The sequence below is a fragment of the Mustela erminea genome, chromosome 6, assembly GCF_009829155.1.
Source record: "Mustela erminea isolate mMusErm1 chromosome 6, mMusErm1.Pri, whole genome shotgun sequence".
Lineage (NCBI taxonomy): Eukaryota > Metazoa > Chordata > Mammalia > Carnivora > Mustelidae > Mustela > Mustela erminea.
In genome coordinates this window covers 55,506,527-55,520,432 of record NC_045619.1, presented here as the reverse complement: position 1 = coordinate 55,520,432, position 13,906 = coordinate 55,506,527, and the positions used below count along the sequence as shown (strand labels likewise).

The 13,906-nt window shown below is 41.2% G+C and overlaps 1 protein-coding gene across 5 annotated transcripts in view; it reads left to right on the top strand.

Moving 5' to 3' along the window:
• MANSC1 (MANSC domain containing 1) overlaps positions 1–12,707 on the top strand; it is a 28,189-nt gene extending 15,482 nt beyond the window's left edge. For all 5 annotated transcript variants that reach the window (XM_032347336.1, XM_032347332.1, XM_032347333.1 and 2 more), the window contains exons 2-4: positions 275–597; positions 4,384–4,524; positions 11,275–12,707. In XM_032347336.1, the coding sequence (XP_032203227.1) occupies positions 375–597; positions 4,384–4,524; positions 11,275–12,242 (1,332 nt within the window). In that variant the 5' untranslated portion in view covers positions 275–374 and the 3' untranslated portion in view covers positions 12,243–12,707. The remainder of the gene's footprint in view (positions 1–274; positions 598–4,383; positions 4,525–11,274) is intronic.
• Positions 12,708–13,906: the final 1,199 nt, after the last annotated feature.

Here is a 13,906-nt window from a genome sequence, read left to right as displayed (position 1 = left end):
ATACCGACCACCAGGCTCACCTAACCCCCCACCCCTCTCCCCTCCCAAACCCTCAGTTTGTTTCTGAGAGTCCACAATCTCTCATGGTTTGTCTTCCAGGTTTTTAATGAAAGATTGTCTTGATCTATTAAAAGTGAAAAATTTAAAAAAAATGCTTGTTTATTTCTGTTTTATACATCCAGAATTTATATTGACTAGAAGGAAATGAACTGTATCTTTGCTAGATTTATTAAAAGAAACAAAACTCATTGCTGATGTTCTATTTTTGTTCTAGAGAGAAATTCCATGATCTGTACAATCTTCTTGAAGCAAACTCAGACCAGAGGAAGAATTGTCCTTGACCTTTGAAGACTAAGACTAAACTGAAATTTAAAATGTTCTTTAGGGACAAATGGAGCTTGACTTACACTTGTGTAATAATTTGTTTCCTGACACTAAGGCTGTCCACCAGTCAGAACTGCCCTACCAAGAGTCTAGAAGATGTTGTCATTGACATCCAGTCATCTCTTTCTAAGGGAATTAGAGGCAATGAACCCATACATACATTAACTCAGGAAGACTGCATTAATTCTTGCTGTTCAACAAAAAACATAACAGGTAAGTAATAGTCTCTTGGCAGCTCTTTGTTCCAAGTATTTAGTGACACAGGTAGCTGGTTGATGTGGCTACATAGATTATACTAGTGATTTTGAGTGGGGTAGAAATGTGAGTAACAAAATCACTGGGAGAATGTTCCACAAGTATGTCCTCCCTTCCCCTAAGCTGAGGCAAAGTTTCTGATGAGTGTGTATGTCTGTCACCCAGGTGTTTGGTTAGAAAAAAGGCTGAAAACCACTGGTGTTATGTTATAATAGGTATCTAAGATGTTTCCAATGTCTTAGAAACAAAAATCCTTAAGGGACATGGGAAGCTGTTTGATCTAACAGCTTCACATGACACAGAAGGAAACTGAGGCCCATAGGTTTGAACCATACATTTGCATATTTCAAGTGTCAGACCTATGACTTGAAAAAGAAACACTGAAACAATGATCATTTCTCAGGTGTTTACAATCCTGTTTGAACTCCCTAAATGAAAAATAAATGAACAAACAACAACAACAAAAGCCACACACAATTTATTGAGCTCCAAGTGTCTTCCTAGGTGTTGGAGACAAAACAATGAAAAAGATGCATGAGGTCTCGCCATCAAGAACCCTAGAAGAGCTAGTGGATGCTGGACTGATGGTCCTTAACCTCGCTTACTAGCCAACCCAACTATGTGTTTTCTGTTATGTCTTTAGTGTCTTTTCTTTCTATAATGGGTGTGGTATAGAAAGAAATATATCCATATAATCTTTGTTTTTGGTTCCTGGCACAGAGCTCCTAAAAACCTCTCAATTTCCTGAAGAGGAGCTTCTTTTGTTCTTCATTCTAAGCCCCTTTCAACCACACCTGAGTTTGTGCTAATGAGGTGACTCTTAGTGGCTCCCTAGATAGCTTCAGGATGGGTATCAGTCACCAGAGAGACCAAACCTTGTTTAGAAGTTTGGAACTTTCAGCCCCATACCGCCCCCCCCCAAGTAAAAAAAGAGAGGCTGGAGATTGAATTCAGTCACCAAAGAACCCACGTAATTGAATTCAGTCATCAATGAATTCACGTATTGAAATCTCCATAAAAATCCTGAAACCATAGTTTTAGGCAGCTTCCAAGTTGACAAACACATCCATGTATCTGGAAGGGTGGTACCTCCAGCCTCCCGGGACAGAAGCTCCTGCAGTCCAGACCCTTCTGGACCTTGCCCTTTGTACCCTTCATCTAGCTGTTCATTTCTGTCTTTTTGATAAACTGTCATAGTAAGTGTAGCTTTTTCCCGTGTTCTGTGAGTAGTTCTAACAAATTATCAATTCCGAGGTTGCATGTGGTGAGAACCTGAATTTATAGCCACACGGGGCAGAAACGTGAGTAACCTTGGACCTGATACTTTTTATTATTATTATTATTATTATTATTATTATTATTATTAGAGAGAGAGAGAGAGAGCATGTACAAGCCAGGGGAGGGACAGAAGAAGAGGGAGAAACAGATTCCTCGCTGAGTGGGAAGCCCACATAGAGCTCAATCGTAGGACTCCAAGGTTGTGACCTGAGCCTAAGTCAGACCCTTAACCAACTGAGCCACCCACGCGCCCCCACCCCTCCCCACCCCCCGCCAAAGGACCTGATACTTTTTACTGGCATCTAAGTGAGGACAGTCTTATGGGACTGAACCCTTAAACCTATGGAGTCTGATGGTAACTCCAGGTAGTTAGTGTAAGAATTGAATTGAATTATAAGACACTCAGTTGGTGTCAGAGAATTGGAGAATTCGTGTGGAAACAATACCACATATTTGATGTCAGGAGGACAAAAAAAAAAAACAAAAAAAAACAAACCCTTCAGTGGTCTTCTTAAACTTGGCAGTGTGCCTTTGAACATGCTCTATAGACCAATTTATGGAAAATACAGAGATTTAATTTAAATTTCCAGTTTTTCTTTACATGCTGTCAACACTTATATGAAATAGAAAATCATCTGCAAACAGGACTGAATGGCCTGTGGGTGTCTGCTGGAACACAGGAAACCTTGCGTTGCTTTTCAGTTCCATAGGGGGTGTTTAGTAAGAAATGAGGGTTTGCTGCCTTATTGTACAAGGAAATTTACTATTACTGCTTTACTGTAAGCAGAGGTAATTGTGGGTCGCATTTAACGGATTTTAGGCTTTTTCCTCATTTATTTAATTAATTTATTTATTTGACAGAAATCACAAGTAGGCAGAGAGAGGGAGAAGCAGGCTCCCCGCTGAGCAGAGAGCCCAATGCGGGGCTTGATCATGACCTGAGCCGAAGGCAGAGGCTCAACCCTCTGAGCCACCCAGGCGCCCCTTTTCCTCATTTATTAAGCAATGGTCTTTAGCTGCTTAGGATTCAAAAAAGCACTTTGACAATTTGCTGGTAGCCACAGACTCTGGAAAAATGCTCGTAAGGACAAAGGACATAAGATTTTGCATACAACTTGGGGGGCTTATGGACCTTCCCCTTTACCTATGTGGCCCCCCAAAAATGGTATTGCAGAATTATCCCATTGCTGAGAAAGGAAAAGCTAAAGTATATCTCTTATTGCCTGGGTAATGGAGAGTGGACATGATCAGATCCCCCACAGAAGCTCACTGAGTCTTATTTCCAAATGTGGAAGTCAAGGTTGATCCTAACCATTGTCTGATTTGAAGACATGGTGCTGATGGCTAGGTTACGCAGGGTTTCTGCTTTTCCAACTTTACTGAGATATATTGGGCATGTAACATTGTGTCAACTAAAGATACAGAGTGTGATGATTTGATGCATGTATGTATTACAAAATGATTACCAGAACAAGGTTAGTTAACACATGGTTATGTGTGTGCGTATGCATTTGTGTGTATGGTGAGAAAGAGCATGCATTTTTAATAATTAGCCTACATGCTTCTTAACCTTCATCCTGACCAGGGGTATACTGATCCCTCAGGGGTCATAGGCCAAGAAGTGAGACTGTACTAGATTGAGGCCAAAGCCAACTCTAGGCCATGATGAATAGAAAGAATAACTTCTATTGGGCAGAAGAAGAGAAAAAGAAGCCAGAAATAAAAGCTAAGGGTGAAAAGCTGGAAAGGAAGGAAAATAGAAAAGCAGAAATAAGGAAGAGTAGAAATGTAAAGAAAAAAAAAATCAAAAGAAGGATGATACTGGTAAAAGTAAAAAAAAAATAGGCTCTGTATTTCATATGCTACTCAGATTCTTTGTGGAAGGAAGCATGAGAGATTGATGCTGACTTTAGTAATTCTACCCAAGAAAGCCGGACTCATAGCTTCAGAGGTGTCTGAGATAGGTGCCTGCCTTCAGGATATAAGAGATACAAGAAATCATTAGGTTAGATCCATTTCTCCCATCCAAGTACTAACCAGGCCCGACCCTGCTTAGCTTACGAGATCGGGCGCGTTCAGGGTGGTATGGCCGTAGACAGATCCATTTCTTAAGTCCCAACTCAGTTGTGGGTTGTGTAAAGATTGGGAAGTCAGTATTTCTGTGGATGTTTCAATGGATATTTTAGCAAATGGAAGTCTTATCTAAAGAATTAAATGTACTATTTTTTAAAAAAGAATTAAACGTACTATTTAAAATTGGTTTCGCCAGAATTACCTTAATTCTGATATTTAAACCCAAGGTCTTTACAAATTGCTTTATGTGACTAAGGAAGAGGAAATGAGTCAGCGGTCAGCCAGCAAGTGAACACTGAACGAAGGTGTTTGTGTTGGATTGCAGAATAAATCATTGCCTGCTCTTCAAAATATCCTGTTTCAGTATAATGCTTAGGAAGCCTTTCATTGCAGGAGACAAAGCATGTAACTTGATGATCTTCGACACTCGAAAAACAGCTAGACAACCCAACTGCTACCTTTTTTTCTGTCCCAGCGAGGAAGCTTGTCCGCTGAAACCAGCAAAGGGACTTATGAGTTACAGGATAATTAGAGGTAAGAATAACATTGTTCTCTATCTTGGTGATCGGAATTATTTAAGGATGTGGTTCATGTGAAAGATTTTCTACAAGAGTCTAAGTGAAACTGCCAAAAGTGGTTGTAAATAGGCACACTGGAAAATTCTCATGATTTAAAGTTCAGTTTATTAAATCAAACATCTTTTTTCCAATGAAAGATCTCCAAATGATAATATTTTGTGTTGTGTAGCTTTTGTTTTTACCTTCCTGAGATAAAGGGCACACAGACCTTTCATGACAACATTTTGAAACACCTCTTGAGAACAATGTAAACAACACTGGAATAAGGTCTCCAGGGCCCAGAGAGACTGTTTTCAAAGAGTTAATTAAGACCTATGTGAGTGCAAAATTCCAGTATGTCTTTAAGTTCTGATCATTTCATAATAACAATGGCTGAAATCCAACACACTGGATTTTATTATCCAGACCTGGAGGGAAGTTCACTCAAGAAGTATTTACTGAGCAGCCACCATGGGCCAAATTCTGTACAAGGCATTTGAAATATGGTCTCCATATTAAACATATTGTTCAGAATACAGAAAATAAACAACTACAAATAATAGAATTATTCAGATATGTCTTGGTGAGATTTTGGCTTGTTAGTTTTTCAGGATGAGATGCTTTCAGTATCAAGTTTCCTTTGATTTAAGTTTTAGAAAAAGTTTTTGTCATGACACCCTTGGTTATAAATAATATTCTATTTGTTCATCTACTCAATGAACAACAAATGTTGCTTAGCATTGTCCAGGTGCCAAACATTATTCCACTCTAAGGACACAAAAATATAACACTAAAAAGGAAAAACAAGGTCCTTACCTTGAGCACTTATATTTTAGGAGAGAGACAAGGACCATGATAAATAAGTAATCAAGAAAAATAGAGTCACAAGTGCTATGCGGGTGAGCAAAGACAATGTAATAGATGATCACTGAGTGGACCATCTTGATTAGGTGATCAGAGGAAGCATCTGTGAACCCCATCTGTAACCCCTCCACTGAGATCTGCACAGGACGAAGTCAGATGTGAGATCTGGGAAGAACTTCAGGCAGAGGAAGTGGCCCATTCCAGTATCCTAAGGCAGAATAGTTTTGGAGTGTTTGAAGAACAAACACTTCAGTCCCAGCTGGCTGACTCATAGTGAACCATACAAAGAGAGATATGCAAGAAGTCTGAAAATCAGGGAGATCACATAAAGCTTTGAAAGCCAGGGGAGGAAGTTCTTATTTTAGGTCTGCAACAGGAAGCCATTGGGAGATTTTGAGCCGGAATGTAGGGTGGTGTTTTCAAGGTGATATCTCAAAACTCACTGGGACTGTTCTACTGGGGATGGACAAGGAGCAAGAGGGGGAGTGAGAAGACAGGGTGGGAGGGGCAGCAGGCAGATCCAAGTGAGAGACCATGGCACTGTGGACCAGAGAGGTGGCAGAGGACATAAAGAGAAGTAAATATGTGCCCATTTCAGAGGTAGAGCTGACAGGACTTGCTGATGGTGTGGGTTGGGGTGTGACGATGGGAAAGAGCGAAGCATTAGAGTTGAGTCTTAGCTTGACTGTCTACATGGATGTTGGCACCATCTACTGAGCTGGGGAAGGTTTGAGGACACTGGTTTTAGGGTTGGGAGTGTAAACAAGGGTTTTCTCTCTCCCTCTCTCTCTCTTTTAAGATTTTATTCATTTATTTGAGAGAGAGAGAAAAAACAAGAGGAGGAGAAGAGGAAGAGAGACAAGCAGACGCTGTTCTGAGTGTGGAACCCAACATGGGGCTCAATTTTAGGACCCTGAGAGCATGACCTGAACCAAAATCAAGAGTCAGCTGCTTAAATGCTGAGCCACCCTGGCACCCCCTCAAAGGTTCTCTCTTGACTGTATTATGTGTGAGGTACTTTGGGGAATGAACTACCACGGGGGCCTGGGCACAGACTCTGCCTTGTCCCCTGGGTGAGCCTGTGTCTGAGTTTTGGATAATGAGCCAGATGTATCAAACATTCCTTTAAGCAGGAATGTAAATCACAAATTATTTTTGTGAATTCTTCCTAAGTAATGATATAAACCCAAGTATAAGAAAACTTGCACAAGGTACAAAGTTTCAGTTTTGCAAGATGAAGAAAGTTCTGGAAATGGGTGAGGGTGACAGTTGCAGACAAGGTGAATATACTCAGTGTCACTGAGCTGTATTCTTACAAAGAGTTAAAGTGGTACATTGTATGTACAGTAACATGAAATCATGTACAATATAAAATTATGATCTTTAAAAACATAAGGCATAGAACAAATGAGGCTTCTCAAAACACTCAAGACCTTCCTTTACACGGACAGTGTCTTGTCCTGCCCCCTTCCCAGAGTGGCTGTCCCTGATGTGTATGGCTCCTTCACTTCGTGCCTCTGTGTGTGTGTGTGTGTGTGTGTGTGTGTGTGTATGTGTGTGTGTGTGTGTGTGTGTGTGTGTATGTATATGTATATGTATATGTATATGTATACATATATATATATCTCCTTGGCTAAAAAACTGGGGCTTATGGGGTGGTGGTGATACTTCTTGCTGTTCCCTTTGGCCACCTCGACCATTGCATTAGACAATCAGGAGTGGTATTAAGCCAGAGATGGATATCCCAGTCTTATTTTTCAAAGAGTTCGGGGCTCAAGACACTAACTGGAACATTTGTTCTTCTCCTTCTGGAACTCCCATCATATGGAAGCTGGACCATAATGTTCTGTCTCTCTTATCCCTTCTCACTACCTCTTCATTCTGTTCCTTCTTCCATTATCTGTGTGTTTCCTTATGTCTGTCTTCTATTTTGTCATTAAAGCACAGTGGTTTTTTTTTTTTTTTAAGACTTTATTCATTTGTTTGACAGACAGAGATCACAAGTAGGCAGAGAGAGAGAGAGGGAAGCAGGCTCCCCACCGAGCAGAGAGCCTGTTTTGGGGCTTGATCCCAGGATGCTGGGATCATGACCTGAGCCTAAGGCAGAGGCTTTAACCCACTGAGCCACCTAGGCACCCCAAAGCACAGTGTTAAAGAAATTATAGGTAATTTCCTCCAGTAATTCAACTTCCATATAATCTAAAGACACAACAACAAAACAAGAAAAAGCTATTGATTTGAAGCTGTTTATTATATAATTAGTTTAAAGAGTAAGAAATAGAAGTAACATACATATCCAATTGCCAGAGAACTGTTGGTTATAAAATATGATGGATCTACTTAAAAGAATGTGATGGCAGATATTAAAAAATAAGTTTGAAGGGGATGCCTGTGTGGCTCAGTCGGTTAGGTCATGATCCCAGCATCCTGGGATCGAGCCCACACCAGGCTTCCTATTTAGTGGGGAGCCTGCTTCTCCCTCTCCCTCTGCTGTTCCCCCTGCTTGTGTTCTCTCTTTGTTAAATAAACAAGTAAAATTTAAAACAAAATAAGTTTAAGGTATGTAAATAAACACAATTTCAGATAAAAACCTGAAAAAATTTTAACTTTAAGATATACAAACATGTTAATAGTCGTTGGGACATAATGACAAAAATTATAGTTGAATTTGTTTTATAATTTTCATAATACTTTGTAATATTGTTGCTTTTGTAGTGCATGTGTAAAAGGGAGTGTGTGGTAAAGATTCTCTTCAGTGGAAACAGGAGGAAAGGGAACTTGGCATGAGTATAAACCTTTTCAGGAAAGAGTATGAAGGTAATAAATTGGAATTGGAATCTAACAGTGCCTGTGGAAGCCACCAGGGGGCGACACCAGCCCAGAGCAGGTTGATTGACATCTCAGAGCAAAGTGGCACCAACCTTGGACATTAGAGTGTTGTTGACTTTTTAATCTACAGGATGTTTACAAATTAAGCTTGTAATTCTATTTACGAATCTGCCCATGTTGATGGATTAAGATTCCCCATAAAAATAAACTATCTGCTTCCTGTTTAGAGTGAAATTAAATAGATATCTGATTGGTGGTTTGTTTCCTCATGAACTCTATTTCCTATAACTGATTGGCTAGTATTTAAAGACCAAAGGTTTGAAAGATGACAGCGTACTCTGTCCATGCTATAAAACCATTGCAACTTGGCATTATTAAATTTTCTTTCAGCTTCATGGTATGTCCCATTTACTAAGGACTAGAAGGGGGGAATTCAGAGAGAGAATAAATTGGGAGTTTGTTTGCTCAGCTGGTTTCCAAGGAATAGTCAGTCCCCAAGTTTTTAGTTCGTAAAGTCCCTTGAGAGTGAAACTCAGAAGAGGGGTTGAGGGCCCAGGGCTGTTTCTCAGTCCCCTCTGGCTCATCTCTGCATGAGCGAGAAAAAGCACTACACCCCGATGGCAAACATCAGTGGGTGGGGTAAACAGAGCAGGTGTTGAGGATCCCTGGGTGGTTCTAGGATCTTTGCCAATAGATGAATCTTATCAAGAAATGGGACTAGCCCTGCTTTCTTTATGGGCTTGCACTCTTGAGAAAGAAAGCAGCTGTTTTGGTCATTTTTTGTCAATGGCTTTAAGTTCTGAGTTCCTACACATCACAGAGCATTGAGTTAACTAGTCTTTTTTTGGAACTTTAAAATGAGATATGTTGGGGCGCCTGGGTGGCTCGGTCAGTTAAGCCTCTGCCTTTTCTTAGGGCATGACCGTGGCATTGAACCCCACATTGGGCTTCCTGCTATCTGCTTCTCCCTCTCCCTATGCTGCTCCCCCTGCTCGTGCTCTCTCTTTCTCTCAAATAAATAAATAAGTAAAATCTTTTTTAAAAAAAGAAATGAACTATGTTGAGTCCTGTTCTTTTTTAAAAAATATCTGATACTACCTAAAAATATAGATGCAGTTTCTCTCATAGTGTTGTTGTGTCTATCAGTGTGGTATATCCTGCAGCAGAAACTCTTTCCTTCAGCATTGTCGGAGGAGAGAGGCATTTCAATCCTCCAAATTCTATTTTGGATTGAAGTACTATATCCTAGAGCAGGTATCCACAAACGTTGTCTTTTGAGGGCAAAAGGATAAGTACTTTAGGCTTCCTAGGCCAGCGTTTTAGGATTTATGGGCCATATACAATCTGTTGTTACTCACCTATGTCTTTGTAGTACAGAGTACCCACAGCCAATGTCTAAGCTAATGGGCACCGTTACATGCCAATAAAACTTTATTTGCGACACTGAGATTGGAATTTTATGTAATTGTCATGTGTCACAAAATAGTATCCTGTTTGATTTTTGTCAACTGTTTAAAAATGTAGATCTTAGCTCATAAGCCATACAAAGAGAAGTGGCAAGCCAGATTTGGCCCTCGGGTCATAATTTGCTGACCCCTGTCCTAGATGGACAAGTAAGTAACAGTTCTTTTTTAAGATTTTATTTATTTATGCTTATGTGGGCAGGCGGGGGGCGGGGGGGCAGAGGGCGAGGGAAAGAGACTCTTGGGCAGTCTCCACACAGAGCCTGATGTTGGGCTCTATCTCACGACCCTGGGAGATAGTCAAAAGTCAGCCGCTTAACCAACTGAGCCACCCAGGCGCCCTGACAAGTGACAGTTTTGAAGGACCTCTTTGGCGTGTGAAGCTTACAAACCAGTCAAAGATATTATAAATCTCAAGTTGCCTCTGGATCTGGTTGTTAGCAGAGAGGAGAGTGGGGTCTGGTTCAGAAACCGGCATTGGGAGGAATCGAAGAAGAAAAAGGGAAAGCAAACAGGGAAGAATGAACTGATGAATGCTAAGAAATTCCTTTTCTTCCTTCCTTGTGTTTGCCGCAGTTCAAATCTAAGTGAAATGACCGGCCAAGTAGCAGAGTGACACAGAGAAATTCAAATGATCATTCCCTGCTCCCATGGCTCCAAAAAGCCTTTCCGGGTGGAGCTGTGATGAATGGCGTGTGAGACTAAAAGCACAGTTCTAAAATTTCTCTTACCCCTGAGGAGGATCTAAGGCTGGTTCCTCCCCAGCAGCCCTCAGAACTGTGTGATTTTCTGCTCTTTATCGCAGCCCTGTGGCCATCGTAATTTCAAATATTGGTTCCGTTGTCCTCCGATTTAAGACATTGGCTCTGAAATGGTAATCTCTGAGAGTCAAAATGAAATCTCCCAGATCGCTTTCCTCCCCTGAGTGTGGTGCCAAAACCTTTTTTTTTTTTTTTAATTGGAAAATGTCACCAGCCTTCGGCTGCTGCCTTGGCCTCTCTGCCCTGGGAGGAGACCAGACCATCCCTCCCGGCCCACAGGAATCCTCCTTGTGTCAGGCCAATGTCCTGGGTTCTGCCTCTGCTCCTCTTTGCCCCAGGCCTCTATTACTGGTCTTGTCTGCGGGCCGCCCTTGCTGTGAAGTCTCTCCTTGGTGATTGCTGGTTTCCCAGGGAGACTTCTCTCTGCCAGTTCCTGCGGTGTCCCCCTGGCCCGGCTCTCTTCCCTGGCCTCAGCCCCCCCATGTGTCCCCACATTCCTAAACCTCCCGAGCTCCTCTTAGCTCCTTTGTTCTGCTCCTCCCACCTCTTCCTTAGTTTGCCTGGTCCTCCTCCACACATTTCTCCTCTGTCCCATCACTCTAGAAATAAACCACAGCATCTGGTAGAGAGGCAGTGTCACCAGATTCGGATTTAGCAATTTGTATTTTTCCATTTTGCGCAAGTTTCTACGAAATGTCAAGTTTCAACAGTTTGGGGATTTACTGAACAAGCTGATATGTTTGTCTTTTTTTAACCTGCCTTCGCATGGAAATATTTAAGTCTCCTTTTATTTTTCTTTACATTTTTCAGATTTTCCAGCTTTGGCCAGAACGAACTCGCCAAGCCCAGCGTTAACCCAAGAAGATTCTCTTATCCATGGCCAGTCTTCACAGGGAATCACTCCCACCCCCACAGGGTATTCAAAGCCCACCGATAGTTTCTGGAGAGATGCATTTTCTCAGCAGTTTGGATCCTCAGATCACTCGGAGAAACTATTCAAGATTGGTCAAGCAAGTAAACCGTTCCCTGTTTATAAAGAAAAAGGCCATTCACAGAGTTCACAGTTTTCCTCAGAGCAAAAAATAGCTCGTCTCCTACCTGAACATGTGACAACGCTCCCTACGATGATGACCATTGCTTCTCAGCGTATCACCACTACCCCCCCAAAGCCTGCATTGCCCCCTACCACCAATGTTCCCGTGATACCTTCTGTGACTTCTGAACCAGAGATGGCCACCTCAGCTCCAGCCCTAACCCCGGGCAAGTTGCAGCCCCCCACAACCCTCTTGTCTACCGTTTTGACCCATGCTGTGGTCATACCCAAAGCTAGCATAACTACAGCAGCCGTTTCAAACGCCATCTCTGGGGCGCCCATAGACTGGAAAAGCCCCGCAGAAACGGTGCCCTTTCGAGAAATTTCCAGCCTCACTTCAAACGCAGAGGATGCCCAGAGTAACCCCATTACACTTTCTCTGTCAACTGTGGATTCATCTGCAGCTATGCTGCTTTTGTCAGATGTGGTTTCTTCTGCTCCAAATAAAACTGCTTCCCAGGAAAATGAGAAGGCCAGACCCGGTGGTTCCTCCCTGAACAGTATTCCAGAAAGTCAACACGGCCTTCCATTTGAAAAATGGCTCCTCATCGGAACCCTGCTCTTTGGGGTTCTGTTCCTAGCCATAGGCCTTGTCCTTTTGGGTAGAATGTTCTCAGAATCCCTCCGCAGGAGACGTTATTCGAGACTGGATTATTTGATCAATGGGATCTATGTTGACATCTAAGAAGGAAACTAGATGTCTCTTAATTCCCGTAGTTACTAGTAGCCCCAACCCAGTGACTTCCTGCTGACTCACCGGTCATAGCAGGATTTCTGAAGCATCCTGAAGAAGGTAGATGCCCCCTACAACTTTCTTTTTGCTTGGTGTTTGAAGACAAGAGGAGAAAGGAAACTAATTAGGTAATTTGAGTGACTTCGCTCTAAAATATTTGCTGAAAACAAAGCTCAACCTAAAGTAATAAAGTGTAATTGGCATATAAATTAAAAAATGACTGGCTTTTTGCAAGGAAAAGTGGTTAGGACTTTTGGGCTCCAGTTCATTAACATTTCTGGTTCCAGATAAAGCCAACTGTTTATGATATTAATTCTAATGGATTTACTTTCCTTTTTATATGAATTCCAATAAAAGTTATTCCAGATGTATTTCCTTCCAATTAAATATTTGAATAAATCTTTTGTTACTCAGTAATGTTCTTGTAAGTGACGCATCCAGCTGGATAACTTTCAATTTATTCCCACCAGCAAAATGATTAAATGATGAAAATATGTGTTCTAAGTTAAAATGGCAAACACCCCCCCCCCTTTTCCCATCAGTGAGCAAAGAGGTTCCTTTGGGAGAATTCTAGCAGAAGATTAGCCTATGTGGAGACAGTGATAAGTCAATTCTGATAAATAGCCAAGTCAACTTTGGGTCCATTCTGGTTAAATATCCTGCCCCCTGCCCCCAAAAGTAATACAGGAATTTTCTAAACTTCACCAAGTTTAAAACATAGCAACGATATTTAGAAATCCTTACCGAAATTTCACCAACAGTCAATTTTGGCTTTATTTGGAATAACATGGAAAATAACAGATAACACTTAACATTATTTATTGTTAAATGATTATGCTGCTGTAATTTTCATGTGCATTTTAAACATTTATTTATTTGTAACTCCAGTGGAGTTAACACACAGTGTTATATTAATTTCTGGTGTACGACAAATATGCTGTAATTTTTATTGATTAGTTATTGAAATGTCTGAGGCATGGCATTTAATAAAAAGAGTTTGCCGGATGAGTTACAGTTAGGTACCTAAGAATCCAGGAAACCCCCTGGGTCAGTTGGACACCTCAGTCTCTGGACTTCAGTTTGCTCATCTGCAAAACAAGACATTATCCCTTCCTGGAGTCCTGGGTTTTTAGATGAAAATGGAATTCAGAAGGGAATTTAACACAGTGAGCACTAGAGGGCAGTAGCTGGTTAGTAAGTACAGCATCATATGAAGACAAATGTGGGAAATTACAGAAACAGGCTTTTCTCCTGTTTCCTCCTTATATCTTTCTTCTTCTGCTGCTGCTGCTGCGCGCGCGCGTGCACACACACACACACACACACACACACGCACACCAGTTTACACTAAGCTCATAAAGCTCATTAACAGGAAAGCCGGTCTAGTGAATATTCTACTTTTCATATATTTTCCAACTTAACAGCTTGACACAAATCTCCAAGGGGTTTACATAAGCTTTAAGTAGGTTGAATAAATAAAACTTTGAATCAATTTAACAAGTATTTATTGAATATCCACATGTAGGCCAGAATCAGATTAGTAACTAAATGCCTTGGAATTTTAAAATGTCTACTCTCTTTGTTAACAGAATTGGTTAGTGGGAATCTGGCTTTCT